Below are 14,431 nucleotides of genomic sequence, written 5' to 3'. Positions count from 1 at the left end.
AGGACCAAGAAGGAGCGGGACTTTCGGCTCCGGCAACTCCTGATGGAGGCGGCACTTAGTCCGGACGCTCCATCTACAAGCCAGGCCCCGGCACCTAGCGCCTCGATGCGCAGTGCCCCGGCGGCACCGGCTACGACGACCACGCGAGTGGCGTCGGACAAGCCTCCCCGGCACCGGACCTCGTCGGCACCGCAAGCACAGCAAGTGCCTCGGCGCCGGTCATTATCCCCAGGGCATAAAAAAGCCCATAAGACGGGGACCTCCGTGCCGAAGACGCCGGCTCCCCCAGTGCCGGGGGTAGAGCCGCGTCCGCCGGTGGAGCACCGGAAACAGGTGCCTCCAGCACCGTCGACTCCGGCGCCGAGGCCGTTGAGTCCGGTGCAGATAACGTCTCCACCGAGGCCGGCGGTGATACAGTGCCTCCCGTCGACTCCAGAGACCTTCGCGGCGGCGAGAGACTTAATAGCTCTCACGGAGCCGGCACCGTTGACTCGCCCGGTCCAGTCGAGGGGGAAACCTGCCTTGATGCGCCCTCCATCCCAAGGGCTGGAACCTCGGCACCGATCCAGGTCCCGAAGCAGGTCCCCACGCCGCTCGCAGTCCCGGCGCCGAATATCACCTCGGCACTGGTCGTACTCGCGGCCAAGATCTTCTTCGCGGCACCGCTCTACGTCTCGGCACCGCTATGATCGTCGGCACCGATCAACGTCGAGACGTAGTTCTCGGCACCGCTACGGTCGACGCTCGACGTCGAGAGGCCACTCCCGGCACCGGGCATACTCCAGGTCCTCGTCGAGGTCCAGATCCGACTCCCGGCACCGACGAGGTCATCGGCACCGGTCGCGGTCCCGGCACCGATCGCCGGCACCGCGTAGAGATAGATCATCTCCGGACCGGCACCGTGCGGCACCGCAGCCCACGGGAATCGTCTCGACGCTCTCGGCACCGCCGTGGCCATCGAGATCGGTGTCTCGCTCCTCGGAGGACCTCTCGAGATCGGCATACCCCCCTCAGGGGCAAGCCGAGGAACAGGACTTGGGCCATTGGCAGGACACGACAGAGGACCATTCTCATGGCCCATCTCACTGGTCGTTTTGGACCCCGTGGGCGTACCATCAGGCGCAAGGGGCTCCAATTGCTTCGACCTCTCGCTCCGGTCACTCCGTCAGAAGGGCCCCGGAGTCCACCATTTCTCGGCCTCCACCAGGGGGCATGGAGGCTTCTGTGTCCGCACCACCTGACGCCCTGGACCCAGGCGCAGGTGATGCTCCGGCCCAGGAACAGGGAGACCAGGACCAACCCTTGGATCCTGTGCCACCGGAGGCATCTTCCTCTTCTTCTCCGGATGAGGCAGTGGCGGGCACATCGTGCACAGGTCCACCTCCAATAGATCTTCGGGCTCACCAGGATCTTCTGCGTAGGATGGCCCGTAATATGGACCTGCAGGCGGAGGAGATAGTGGAGGTCCACGACCCGATCGTGAATATCCTCGGAGCGGATGCCCCATCGAGGGTGGCATTACCCCTGATCCGCACGATACAGGCCAATGCTTCTACGATATGGCAGACTCCTGCCTCTATCCCACCCACAGCGAGAGGGGTGGAAAGGAAATACTTTGTCCCGTCTAAAGACTACGGGTACTTGTATACCCACCCCCAGCCGTGTTCATTGGTGGTGGCATCAGTTAACGCAAGGGAGCGCCACGGTCAGCAGGCCGCAGCGCCCAAATCAAAGGAGGCTAAGCGCCTCGATTTATTCGGCCGTAAAGTTTACTCAGCCGGAGGGCTGCAACTTAGAGCGGCTAACCAGCAGGCGCTCTTGAGCCGCTATAGCTTTAACTCCTGGAACTCTATGGGGAAGTTCAAGGAGTTGGTTCCCCAAGAGTCCAGGGAGGAGTTTGGAGCCCTGGTAGAGGAGGGTAAGAAGGTGGCTCGGACCTCCTTACAGGCCTCCTTAGACATAGCGGACTCTGCTGCGAGAACCCTGGCCTCAGGTATCGCTATGCGGAGGATCTCCTGGCTCCAGGTCTCGGGTCTGCCTCAGGAACTGCAGCAAACCCTGCAGGATCTACCCTTCGAAGGTCAAGGGTTGTTTTCAGAAAAGACGGACTCTCGCCTGCAGAGCCTCAAGGACTCCAGGACGATCATGCGTTCCTTGGGGATGCACGTTGTGGGCCCTCAGCGCAGGCCATTTAGACCGCAGCCTCAGCGCTTCTACCCCCCCCCGCCTCGTCAGAGACAGGACTCGGCCCGGAGGCGAGGGCGAGGTGGTAGAAGAAGGTGGACCGGCCCTCAACCTGGTCAGAACCAGGGACCACCTAGACCACCTTCAGGCCCCAGGCAGAACTTTTGAAGGTGCGGTCGAGGACGGCGCCCCAGTCATCCCCCAGGATCCAGCCCCATCCTTTCGGGATCGCCTTTCCCATTTCCACCATGCCTGGTCCCTTATAACCTCGGACCGTTGGGTCCTTCGCACGGTGGACAGGGGATATGCTATCCAGTTTTCTTCAATTCCCCCCTCTTCCCCCCCTTCCCCGTCCCTCTTCAGGGACCCTTCTCACGAGCAACTTCTTATACAGGAAGTTTCCACGCTCCTTGCTATGGGGGCCATAGAGGAGGTTCCAGTGGAGTTAAGGGGCAGGGGATTCTATTCCCGTTACTTCCTCATTCCCAAGTCCAAAGGAGGTCTGCGACCTATCTTGGACTTGCGCGGACTCAACAAATTCGTAGTAAAGTTGAAGTTCCGCATGGTCTCTCTGGGGGCCATTATCCCTTCCCTCGATCCTGGAGACTGGTTCGCCGCCCTCGATATGAAAGACGCATACTTTCACATTGCAATTTACCCGCCTCACAGACGCTTCCTGCGATTCGTGGTAAGCAGGGTGCACTACCAATTTGCAGTCCTTCCCTTCGGCCTATCCTCGGCCCCAAGGGTGTTCACGAAATGTATGGCTGTCTTGGCAGCGTACCTTCGTCGGCAAGGGATACAGGTGTTCCCGTACCTAGACGACTGGCTGGTACGCGGTCGCACCAAAGAACAAGTTCGAGATCACGTCCTCATAATAGTGCACACATTCAACAAGTTGGGTATCCTACTCAACAAGGACAAATCCACTCTAGAACCTACCCAGAGAATAGAATTCATCGGCGCAGTTCTAGACTCCAGACGTGCACAAGCCATCCTGCCAGACAATCGCTTTTGCACCATCACGAGCCTCATTCAAGGACTCAAGGCCTTCCCAACTACCACGGTGAGGTCGTGCCTTACCCTGCTGGGTCACATGGCTTCCTGCACGTACGTAACCAGGCATGCCAGACTTCGGCTTCGCCCACTCCAGACCTGGGTGTCATCAATATACCGCCCACATCGGGACAGCCTGAACATGGTGGTCACGGTCCCGAACTCGGTCCTGACCTCCCTCACATGGTGGCTAGACCACAAGGGGGTTTGCGAGGGGATGCCGTTTCACGCCCCACAACCCTCTCTGCACCTGGTCACAGACGCTTCATCCCTGGGTTGGGGCGCCCATCTCAACGAACACCATACCCAGGGCCTGTGGACTGTACCCCAGATAGCCCTGCACATCAATGTTCGGGAACTGATGGCGGTGCTCCTGGCGTGCCAGGCATTTCTCAATCTCCTACGTGGCCGCTGTGTGTTAGTTCTCATCGACAACACCACGGCCATGTTTTACATCAACAAGCAAGGAGGAGCACGTTCGTCAATTCTATGCCAAGAGGCCATTCGCCTGTGGGACTTCTGCATCGCCCACTCAATCCATCTCACGGCATCGTTCCTCCCTGGAGTCCAGAACACTCTGGCGGACCGACTCAGCAGGTCCTTTCAAACACACGAGTGGTCTATCCGTCCGGACATCATACATTCCGTTTTCCAGAAGTGGGGGTTTCCCCAGATAGACCTGTTTGCATCTCGAGACAACAGGAAGTGCCACGTGTTCTGCTCCCTGCAAGGTCGAGCTCCGGGCTCCCTCTCGGATGCGTTTCTCCTTCCCTGGAAAGACCACCTGTTTTATGCCTTTCCTCCGTTTCCTCTGGTCCACAAGGTACTGCTCAAATTGCGCAGAGACCAGGCACAGGTGATTCTGATCGCCCCAGCGTGGCCGAGACAACATTGGTACACCACGCTGTTGGAGCTCTCGGTTCAGACACCGATCCCGCTTCCATTATGCCCGGATCTCATCTCTCAGGACCACGGCCGCCTGCGTCACCCCGACCTGCAATCACTCCACCTCACGGCGTGGCTGCTCCATGGTTCACCCAGGCAGAGCAGCAGTGCTCGCACTCTGTCCAACAGATTCTGCTGAGCAGTAGGAAGCCCTCAACACGGACCACATACTTGGCCAAGTGGAAGCGGTTCTCCTGTTGGTGCGAACATTGAGCCACGTCCCCGTTACAGGCACCTATTCCTCTCATATTGGAATATCTCCTCTCCCTAAAACAGCAAGGGTTGGCGATATCTTCAATTAGAGTTCACCTGGCCGCTATATCGGCCTTTCATCCAGGGGAACTCGCGTCTTCGGTATTCTCTAACCCAATGGTCGTTAGATTCCTCAAGGGCTTAGACCGGATGTACCCACAACAACGTCAGCCCGTTCCGACGTGGGACCTCAACCTGGTTCTCTCCAAGCTCACAGGTCCTCCATTCGAGCCACTGGCCACCTGTTCACTCCTGTACCTATCCTGGAAGACAGCCTTCCTCGTAGCCATCACCTCAGCAAGGCGTGTTTCTGAACTCAGGGCGCTTACATCCGAGCCCCCTTACACAGTTTTTCATAAGGATAAAGTGCAGCTTCGCCCACATCCTGCCTTTCTCCCTAAGGTGGTTTCTCCATTTCATATCAACCAGGATATATTTCTCCCGGTCTTTCATCCTAAACCACATGCTACTCGCCAGGATCAACGTTTGCATTCTCTGGACGTACACAGGGCCCTGGCTTTCTATATTGACCGCACAAGGCACTTTAGAAAGACGACGCAACTCTTCGTTGCAGTGGCCGACCGAATGAAAGGCTCACCGGTCTCCTCACAACGCCTATCCTCCTGGATTACGTCTTGCATCCGGACTTGCTATGACCTGGCAGGTGTCTCAGCACCGCACCTCACCGCTCACTCCACGAGGGCCCAGGCTTCCTCGACGGCTTTCCTGGCACAAGTTCCGATCCAGGACATTTGTAGAGCAGCGGTTTGGTCATCAGTCCACACATTTACAGCTCACTATGCACTAGTGCAGCAGTCCAGAGACGATGCTGCTTTCGGATCAGCGGTTTTGCACACAGCAATGTCTCACTCCGACCCCACCACCTAAGTTGGGCTTGGGAGTCACCTAATGGAATGGATATGAGCAAGCACTCGAAGAAGAAAAGACGGTTACTCACCGTTGTAACTGTTGTTCTTCGAGATGTGTTGCTCATATCCATTCCAAACCCGCCCCCCGTCCCCACTGTCGGAGTAGCCGGCAAGAAGGAACTGAGGGGGCGCCGGGTCGGCTGGGGTATATATTCAGCGCCATGAAGGCGCCACTCTAGGGGGCTCCACAGCCGACCCGCCGGTGTTGCTAGGGTAGAAAATCTTCCAACGATCGTGCACGCGGCGCGCACACACCTAATGGAATGGATATGAGCAACACATCTCGAAGAACAACAGTTACAACGGTGAGTAACCGTCTTATTTGGCTTGTTTGGTGTTTGGTCTTGCCAAGCCCTACAGTAGGTGTGTCTGTATTGAATTGGCCCTTCCCTGACACAGCTGCAGAGTGCAGGCTGGGACTGTCTTGGAGAGGAAGCCAGGGACCTGAAGCTCAAGGGAAAGGAGGGTTTGAATTCTCTCGTGTGCTGACAGCCCCTCCTACTCTGTTTATCTCACACATTCGGCACTCGACTCCCCAGTCAGTGGGGACCTATTTTCCTAGGTTGCTTTCAAACACAAGTGTGTTAGTGACGATTGCAGTATGTGTGAAGGGAGTTGCGGGGGGGGACTTAGTGCGGGATGGAATGAACTCCCAGGTATTCAAGAGCAGGTGCAGCAGAGGCAAGGGTGGTGTGGGCACTGGGCTGGAGTAGGTGGCTTACCAGGCCTTTTCCCTCTCTAATTTCTGGGATGTGCCTCCTCGCCTCCATTGTGAAGGGCGCCCATGTGACATAAATGCCTGACACTAGTGAGGTCAATTAGGTTTTATACTCTCAGGTACGGAATGGCAAAGAAATCTTGTATTTCTTCCCTTGATCTATGCCTACCACTTGTGACTTTAGAAGCTAATTAATTGGTGGAGGTGGATGCCATCTGCAAGTGGGCAGTTAAAGCAGATGTGAGCCAATATGCTCTGGCAGATAAAGCTCATGCTATATTGGCAGGCCAGACAGCCGCACAGAGCATCCTGCACTGCAACTCATGGCTTACTGTCCCTGATAGGAGGGGGAAGGGGCAGACTAAAGAAATTGTTTAATTCTCCTGGGTAAGTAATAAAATAAAAGCAAGATCCTGACTTCCCTATAAAACAACTTCATAAGCATCTCAGTGCAATTTTCGAGAATCAAACGATTTGTCAACTTCAAAATTCCTGGCTGCCAGGACTGGAAAGTTTTCCTTCTTACTGGCATGCCCATGGGTTCGAATGGAATTTGGTGTTTTAAAATATAGTTATCAGCTGCGCTCTGTGATCCACTCTCAGACTAGCACAGTGAGTATTTGAGTTATAATCTGGTTTCTTCAGATGTGTGAAGTATTTTGCCTTAGGCCTCAGAGGTCATGCATTTGGAAGGTAGAGCCTTGGTTTCTGAAACCGTGCACGCTGCTGTCATCATTAAATTAACTCCTGTATCCTCTGCTTTCGTGTGCTCAGCACTGCTTTCCTTATATTCTGAAATAATCATCTGAATGGTAAGTCCCGAATCTCTCCTGTGGATAGCCCTGCCATTTCTTTCCATTTTCCATCACTTATTTCCTATCATTTTTTTTCCTATTCAACAAACTGTTTTATTGTCTATCCTATAACTCTTCTATTTTATCCAGTATGCTTTGATGTGATACTTTATTAAATGCTTTTTGGAAACTATATGTACAACATGTAGCTGCCTTTCCTTTGTTGGTCATTACAGTCATTTCTCCAAGGAACTCAGCAGTTTAAGCAAGAACTATTTTCTCCTTAATACAATCAAATTATGGTTTTCAAGGATTTCCATCTGTTCATCTCAGCTGTTTGTTTATGATATGGTCAGAGAGACGCACACACATACTGATAGTTGTTTGAAACAAGCCTATCTTGCTGTCTGCCCCTAATATGATAGACGACATATACTTCAAGTTTTCTCCACTTTTTCCATTTTCCTGCAGGAAGAAGAAGGTGAGGACGCAGACATCTCTTCTGGTCCTTCAGTCATTAGCCACAAGCTGCCTTCCACCCAGGCCTTGCATCACTTCACTCCTCGTTACTCTGAGATGGGTTGTGCTGGGATGCAGCTGCGAGATGCTCATGAAGAAAATCCGGAGAGCATTCTCGATGAACATGTACAGCGAGTAATGAAAACTCCAGGTTGTCAGTCCCCTGGACCTGGCCGCCATTCACCTAAGCCCCGGTCACCGGAAAGTGGCCAGGCTGGAAAGATGCAAGGGACAATACCTCCAGGGCATGGCAAGCATGCAACAAAATCAGGAATGAAACTGGACGCAGCTAACTTATACCACCATAAACATATCTACCACCACATTCATCACCACAGTGTGATGAAACCGAAGGAGCAGATTGAGGCTGAAGCCACTCAGAGAGTGCAGAACAGTTTTGCTTGGAATGTAGATTCACATAACTATGCAACAAAATCCCGGAACTACACTGAAAGCATGGGCCTGGCTCCCAACCCTGCGGATTCCTTGGGCTACAGGTGAGTGCAGGACCAGTGGGAGTTCTATAGCCATTGCTTTGTAGCAAGGTCATTTGGGAACGGACTGCATCATGCAAATAAATGCGCAAAATGGGTTTGGGTCCCCGCTTGTAACAGAGGTGTGGAATTCAGGAGTCACTCTGGGCTGTTCTCCGAGCATGGCAGTCCAGTCCCGCTCTTCTCCTCGGCAGTCTGTCCTTTCCCTTCAGCAGTGGATCTCTCCACAGTCATGCATGCTGTCCCTTATCAGTTCTGGGCTATGTTGCTGCAAAGGCTCCCTCTAAAGTTGCCCTGGAACTATAGAGCCGGGGGCTGTTTTGCTCCTTTACTAGTGGTGATATTAATGTTGTACCCAGGCGCTCTCTGTGTGCCGGGTGCCCGGGCGCTCTCTGTATGCTATAGGTGCCTAAAAGTTGGCTTCTTCTCACATGCTGCATTCACAGCCCCTAAACTAACGGCTTTATTTCATGGCCTTGTTAATAGGGAGTGTTAGTGCAAGTGCATAAGACCCTTTCATAATTCAGGGTCAAAGGGACTTGCCGGAGCTTCCTTTCCCTGTCTCGTGAAAGTAACCAAGATTAGCTGAATTGACCTAGCCCTCCATCCCAATGTTCAGTCTGATAGGGTCAGGCCCGCCGTTTCTCAGTGATGAGGTCATTTCTTGGGACCATCTGCCTGAGGACGATCACTGGAGGATCTAAAATTCCTTCCTGTTCCATCTTCACTTCCCATGTTTCCACCTCTCTTTCTGCTCAGGTGTGGGGGAAAAGGCAGTGATGAGAGTTTGTTGTGTTCCATTGGGCCAGTTTTGTTAGTTACATTATTGCATTATTCTTGTAGGCATCATCCAGATATCGTCCTGACCCGGCTGATGGGTGCTCAGTAAATCCCCTGTACTAATAAATGCCACAGTGTGGAACTAATTGAGAGGGCTGGCTGCAAGAACCCTAGAATGAATGTTTATCAATTGGAGCCAGGCATGGCAAATCTACTCAGCTACAAGCCCCAGGGAGTAGAAGTTTTGATGGGAAAACTGGCTGAGCGGGGCTGGAGCGTCACTGACTCCTCCCTAGGATGGGAGGTGTGGGGCACAGAATAGAGCAGCCTAAACAACACAGCTCCTTTGAGAGGAGGGAGGAGGAGCAGAGAGGCTTAAGCTGCTACATTTTCCCCATGAGGAAGGGGAGAACGGTGCTTCCCCTTTAAGAGTAGAGTAGTGGGGGCCAGAGAGCAGAGGGATCCGGGGCAGAAGCACCCGGGAGGGATGTGGTAGGAGCAGAGTATCAGACCCTCGATGAGCTCCTCGTGTGGCAGGAAGAAGAGACCCAGACTTGGAGCAATGCTCCGATCTGGAATGGCAAATCCTTTTCTGGGTGGTAAATTTCAGCTCCAGAACTGGCCGGATGGTCTAAGATTGGGCTGTGTTGCCATGTTGAAGCTAAGAGTTTGGAAGTTAGTCCAGGCTTTCACTCCCTCGCCAGGATCTAGGAGATCTGCCAAGCATTGCATCTAGAGCTGTCAAGCGATTTTAATCGCGATTAATCGCACTGTTAAATAATAATAGAATCCCATTTATTTAAATATTTGTGGATGTTTTCTAAATTTTTAAATATATTGATTTCGGTTACCACACAGAATACAAAGTGTACGGTGCTTGTTTTATATTATTTTTATTACAAATATTTGCACAGTAAAAAACAAAAGAAATAGTATTTTTCAATTCACCTAATAAAAATAATGTAATGCAATCACTTTATCATGAACGTAGAACTTACAAATGTAGAATTATGTACAAAAAAAATAACTGCACTCAAAAATAAAAATAAAACAATGTAAAACTTTAGAGCCTACAAGTCCACTCAGTCCAGTTCTTCCGTGCCCTGGATTTGAAGGCTAAACAGAAGTTACACAAGAGCCTACAAGGCCACTCAGTCCTACTTCTTGTTCAGCCAGGAGTACTGTGGCTATCTTTAGAAATCTCACATTGGTACCTTCTTTGTGTTTTGTCAAATCTGCAGTGAAAGTGCTCTTAAAACAAACATGTGCTGGGTCATCATCCAAGACTGCTATAACAAGAAATATATGGCAGAATGCGGGTAAAACAGAGCAGGAGACCTACAGTTCTCCCCCAAGGAGTTCAGTCAAAAATGTAATTAATGCATTTTTTTTAACGAGCATGAAGGGGCATACGAATGTTTAGCATATCTGGCATGTAAATACCTTGTAATGCCGGCTACAAACGTGCTCTGTGAACGCCTGTTCTCACTTTCCGGTGACTGTAAATAAGAAGCAGGCAGCATTATGTCCCATAAATATAAACAAACTTGTTTCTCTTAGCGATTGGCTGAACAAGAAGTAGAACTGAGCAGACTTGTAGGCTCTAAAGTTTTACATCGTTTTGTTTTTTGGGCGCAGTTATGTAACCAAAAAAATCTAAATTTGTAAGTTGCGCTTTCATGATAAAGAGATTGCACTATGGTACTTGTATGAGGTGAATTGAAAAACATTATTTCTTTATCACTTTTACAGTGCAAATATTTGTAATAAAAAATAAGTGAGCACCATGTGCTTTGTATTCTGTGTTGTAATTGAAATCAATACAGTATATTTGAAAATGTAGAAAGACATCCAAAATATTTAATAAATTTCAATTGGTATTCTATTGTTTAACAATGTGATTAACTGTGATTAATTTTATTAATTGCAATTAATTTTTATAGTAATTAATTTTTTTAATTAATCGCGTGAGTTAACTGCGATTAATCGACAGCCGTAATTGTGTAACATTGCTGTGATCCCTTTGGCAATGGAGAAGTCCTCTAGTTCCGGAGAGCAGCTGTGTAACAGGATAATCATCACAGTGTAGAACGGGTGAGAGGCCTGACATCCTTGTGATTTAAACAGGCATACACACTGCCTTAGCCCTTCCTAGTTTCATGGCATTTAAGACCAGAAGGGACCATTAGATTATCTAGTCTGATGATCCAAGCCAGCCAATTTCACCCAGTTAGTTACCCCTGCTTTGAACCAATAACTTGGGTAGACTAAAGCATTTCAGTCCTTGGGAGACTAAACTGTTGTGTTGCACAGGCAGAGGACGGGCGAGACCAAGATGCCACCAATGCCCAAGGCCTCTGCAGTGGTAGCAAATTGATTAGGTGGGATATATCCGGGTGATCCAGGCCCCAGGCAGCTTTCAGCCCAAAGCACGGCCTAGTCTTTGATTTAAACTAATGAAAACTGGTGGATCGCAGTGCTGGAGTGATTCTGTGTGTCACTGGGATATCCCCAAGCTGTGTTGCTGAGCTTCTGTAAACCAGTTCAGATTGTGGGGCTGTCGTTCAGGGGCATTGAGCTGCCATCTGAGTGTAGCTAGAAAGCAAAAAGCGTCCCAGGTCCGCCACTTCTCTGCTATGTATGGGTTCAGATGAGTAGCTAACGTCTCAAGCCTTCTTCTTGCAGTGGGAAAGCGAGTCTGCTCTCAAAAAGAAATGTCAAGAAGACTGATTCAGGGAAAAGTGATGGTGCCAACTATGAGATGCCCGGGTCTCCTGAGGACGTGGAGAGGAACCAGAAAATCCTGCAGTGGATCATCGAAGGAGAGAAGGAGATCAGCAGGCATAAGAAAACAAGCCATGGGTAAGGGCTGGCAGTGTGTGGAGCCTGCATGTCATTGTACAGCAGCATTCCTGGGGGCAGCGGGGAGATGTGTGAGAGCACAGTTGTGAGGGCTCAGCTCTTCAGGAGCCCTGCGTCTTGCTCGGGTGCCCCCCGTGGGGATGGCCGGAGTCTGTATTGAGGTGCCACAAGTTCATGACAGGTGTGTGGGGTTTGGTTATACGGACAGGGTGTTTTGACTCCTAATACAATTACCAAACGCACGTTCTCATATGCGTAGCTGTATCGAAGCGCCCCAGCCCTAGCTGAGCCTGGTTACAGGGATTCTCAAGAACCACTCCTCAGGCCTGGAGGGCTGGAAGCAGGTGCTCTGGCAGTGCCAGTGGATGGTTGTGTTCAGTTCCATGCCCTCCAAAGTCCCAAGAGCTCTAGCTTACCAGGATGCACTAGCCCTGGAATATATTCAGCCCTTTAATGTGTGGGCAGAAAAGAGACTTTCCCAGAAGGCCCTTTCTAACTCAGCAGATCTGCTCCCTGTCTGGCCTGGCTTCAGACTCGTGGCTGCTTGGCTTGCTGGCAGCACTCAGCCTTGACTTCTCCAGCCAGCCTCGAGAGCCAACAGTTACGGGAGCTGGATACTAGTCCGGCTGCGCATCATCAACAGAATTATTAACTAAGTGCTGACTGTAAATGTGGCCAACTTAAGCCGCACCCTGGCAGTGCAGGATTGAATGTTCTGGGCATCTCTTGCACCTAGAGAAATTCCAGCACTTGGCTTTACCCTGCTGATCTCCTTTTTGCTCAGTGATAGTCCTTTGTTAGCCCTCTCTCCCCCTGCAGTGGTGCCCACAATTGTCTGACTGCGTAGCATAATCAGACTCTGAGTGCCAGGGCGGTGGAAAGTTTGAGTTACTGATTATAAGTCACCCTGTGCCACCGCTTCTGCTTGAGAAGGACCCTCACTGTGCTGCAGTGCTGACTGCACATGGATATGCCAAAAAATAGTGACAGACACAAGGCGGGGGAGGTAATATCTTTTATTGGACCAATTTCTGCTGGTGAAGGAGACAAACTTTCGAGCTACAGAGAGCTCAGTGTAAGCTCAACAGCTTGTCTCTCTCACCAACAGAAGTTGGTCCAATAAAAGCTATTACCTCCCCCGCCTTGTCTCTCTAATATCCTGGGACCGACACAGCTACAACAACATTGCAAAATATAGTGAGCAAATGGGATTCATAGCCTGGAAATGGAGCCATCACTTACCAGCATGCTCTGTGGAAGTCTATTAGGGCTATTAGGGGAATTTTGCAAGAGAGTATTCTTCTTTGAATAGTGTCCCCGTGGGTGCTCCACTTCAAGGGCACATGTGCCCCACTCTCCTGCCATCGGAGATTTTCGTTAATGGTGTCTGTTCATCCCACACACTCGCCGCTGATATCCTCGTGCCTTCCTCCCCCCCACCAGGCTATCTCAGGCTGCACCGGCAAACTGTCCCCAGTTCCTTCTGACACATCTCAACCTGAGACAGAGCTGAGCATGTCTTCATTGTGCATGCCTCGGCTGCTTGCTGACTTAGTTCTGAGTTTGTTTTAGTTTAGCTGCTTAGTTTGCTAGTTAGTTACTAGTTATTTGAGAGAGTGTTTTATTTCCTCCAGGGAAATCCTCCATGCAAGGGGCATACCCCTTCTCTGGGGTTTAAACATTGCCTCTCACATAGATGGACACTCTAAGTGCATTCGCAGCCTAGGAGAGTCTCACATCTTACAGAAGTGTAACTTCTGTTTAGCCTTAAAATCCAGGGCATGGAAGAACCGGGAAATCAAGTCCCATGTAAAACTAAGCCTCCGTCTCCTTCAGGCAGCACCGCCTATGAAGTATTCAAAACCCTTGGAACTAGGGTGACCGGACAGCAAATGTGAAAAAAACGGGACAGGGGGTGGGGGGTAATTGCAGCCTATATAAGAAAAAGACCCAAAAATCGGGACTATCCCTATAAAATTGGGACATCTGGTCACCCTACTTGGAACCATCCTGTAGGGACAAGCATACTGGGCCGTCAGTACCGCAATGCCACTCGGCGCCACAAAACTTTTGGTATCCAAGGACTTATTGGTGACTGGTGAACGAGAGTCTCTGTTTGTTGCAGGTAACAAGCATCTCTCGGTACCGAGAACCACTTTGTCTCTGGACCCTTATACGTCCCGGTACCATCACTTCCCCTTTCGCTCAGAGCTCCCCCTTTAGAGGAAGAAGAGACCGATGATGGAAACCTACCTTCAGCATTATTGATATGTCTCCAGGGTTCTCCTGGGTACCCATATAAGAACCCCCTTTCCCTGAGTTGTCTGGTTTCTCCAGAAAATTCCAGAATATGGTAGAGGATTTCCCATTTGATGGTCTGAAGTTGTTCACAGAGAATACCAACAAATGGTTGCATACCCTGAAAGATTCCAGGGCCACATTACATTCGTTAGTCATCTACACTCCTGCGAACAAAAGAAAATCCAGTAGAAGGCAAACGGCTCAAAGATCCCACCCGATGCAATTCTCTGGTTTTCAGAGACCAACGGACCCTCCAAAAAGAGACGTAGCCTCCAGAGATCCTCTAACCCACCCAGCACAAGATCATAGCAGGCTTCGTCTTCAAAGCACCAGTTTTGACGGGATGATGGAGGGTTTGGACCCTCCCCTCTCTTTACCCTGTCAGCTGCAGCGATTTGCCAACCTCCTCACATTTGGAGACCAACTCTCCTGTTTCCGACAAGCATGGGAGTGAATCACCTTGGACAAGTGGGTGCTGGAGATAATATCGTCAGGCTACGCCATCCATTTTATCTACCTCTCTCCTTCTCATTTCCCTTCCCCATCCCTCTTCAGGGACACTTCTCCCGAGCTCTTAACAAGACAGGAAATCAACTT

The 14,431-nt window shown here is 50.9% G+C and overlaps 1 protein-coding gene across 2 annotated transcripts in view; it reads left to right on the top strand.

Annotated features, from left to right (window-relative positions):
• Nucleotides 1-14,431, top strand: part of AXIN1 (axin 1) — a 186,365-nt gene that overhangs the window by 148,728 nt on the left and 23,206 nt on the right. For both annotated transcript variants that reach the window (XM_054042109.1, XM_054042110.1), the window contains exons 6-7: nt 7,350-7,894; nt 11,357-11,533. In XM_054042109.1, coding sequence (XP_053898084.1) covers nt 7,350-7,894; nt 11,357-11,533 — 722 coding nt within the window. The remainder of the gene's footprint in view (nt 1-7,349; nt 7,895-11,356; nt 11,534-14,431) is intronic.

This window comes from Malaclemys terrapin, chromosome 10, assembly GCF_027887155.1.
Source record: "Malaclemys terrapin pileata isolate rMalTer1 chromosome 10, rMalTer1.hap1, whole genome shotgun sequence".
NCBI classification, from domain to species: domain Eukaryota; kingdom Metazoa; phylum Chordata; order Testudines; family Emydidae; genus Malaclemys; species Malaclemys terrapin.
Note: the sequence above shows the minus strand (reverse complement) of the source record. Positions and strands in the feature narration are given on the sequence as shown.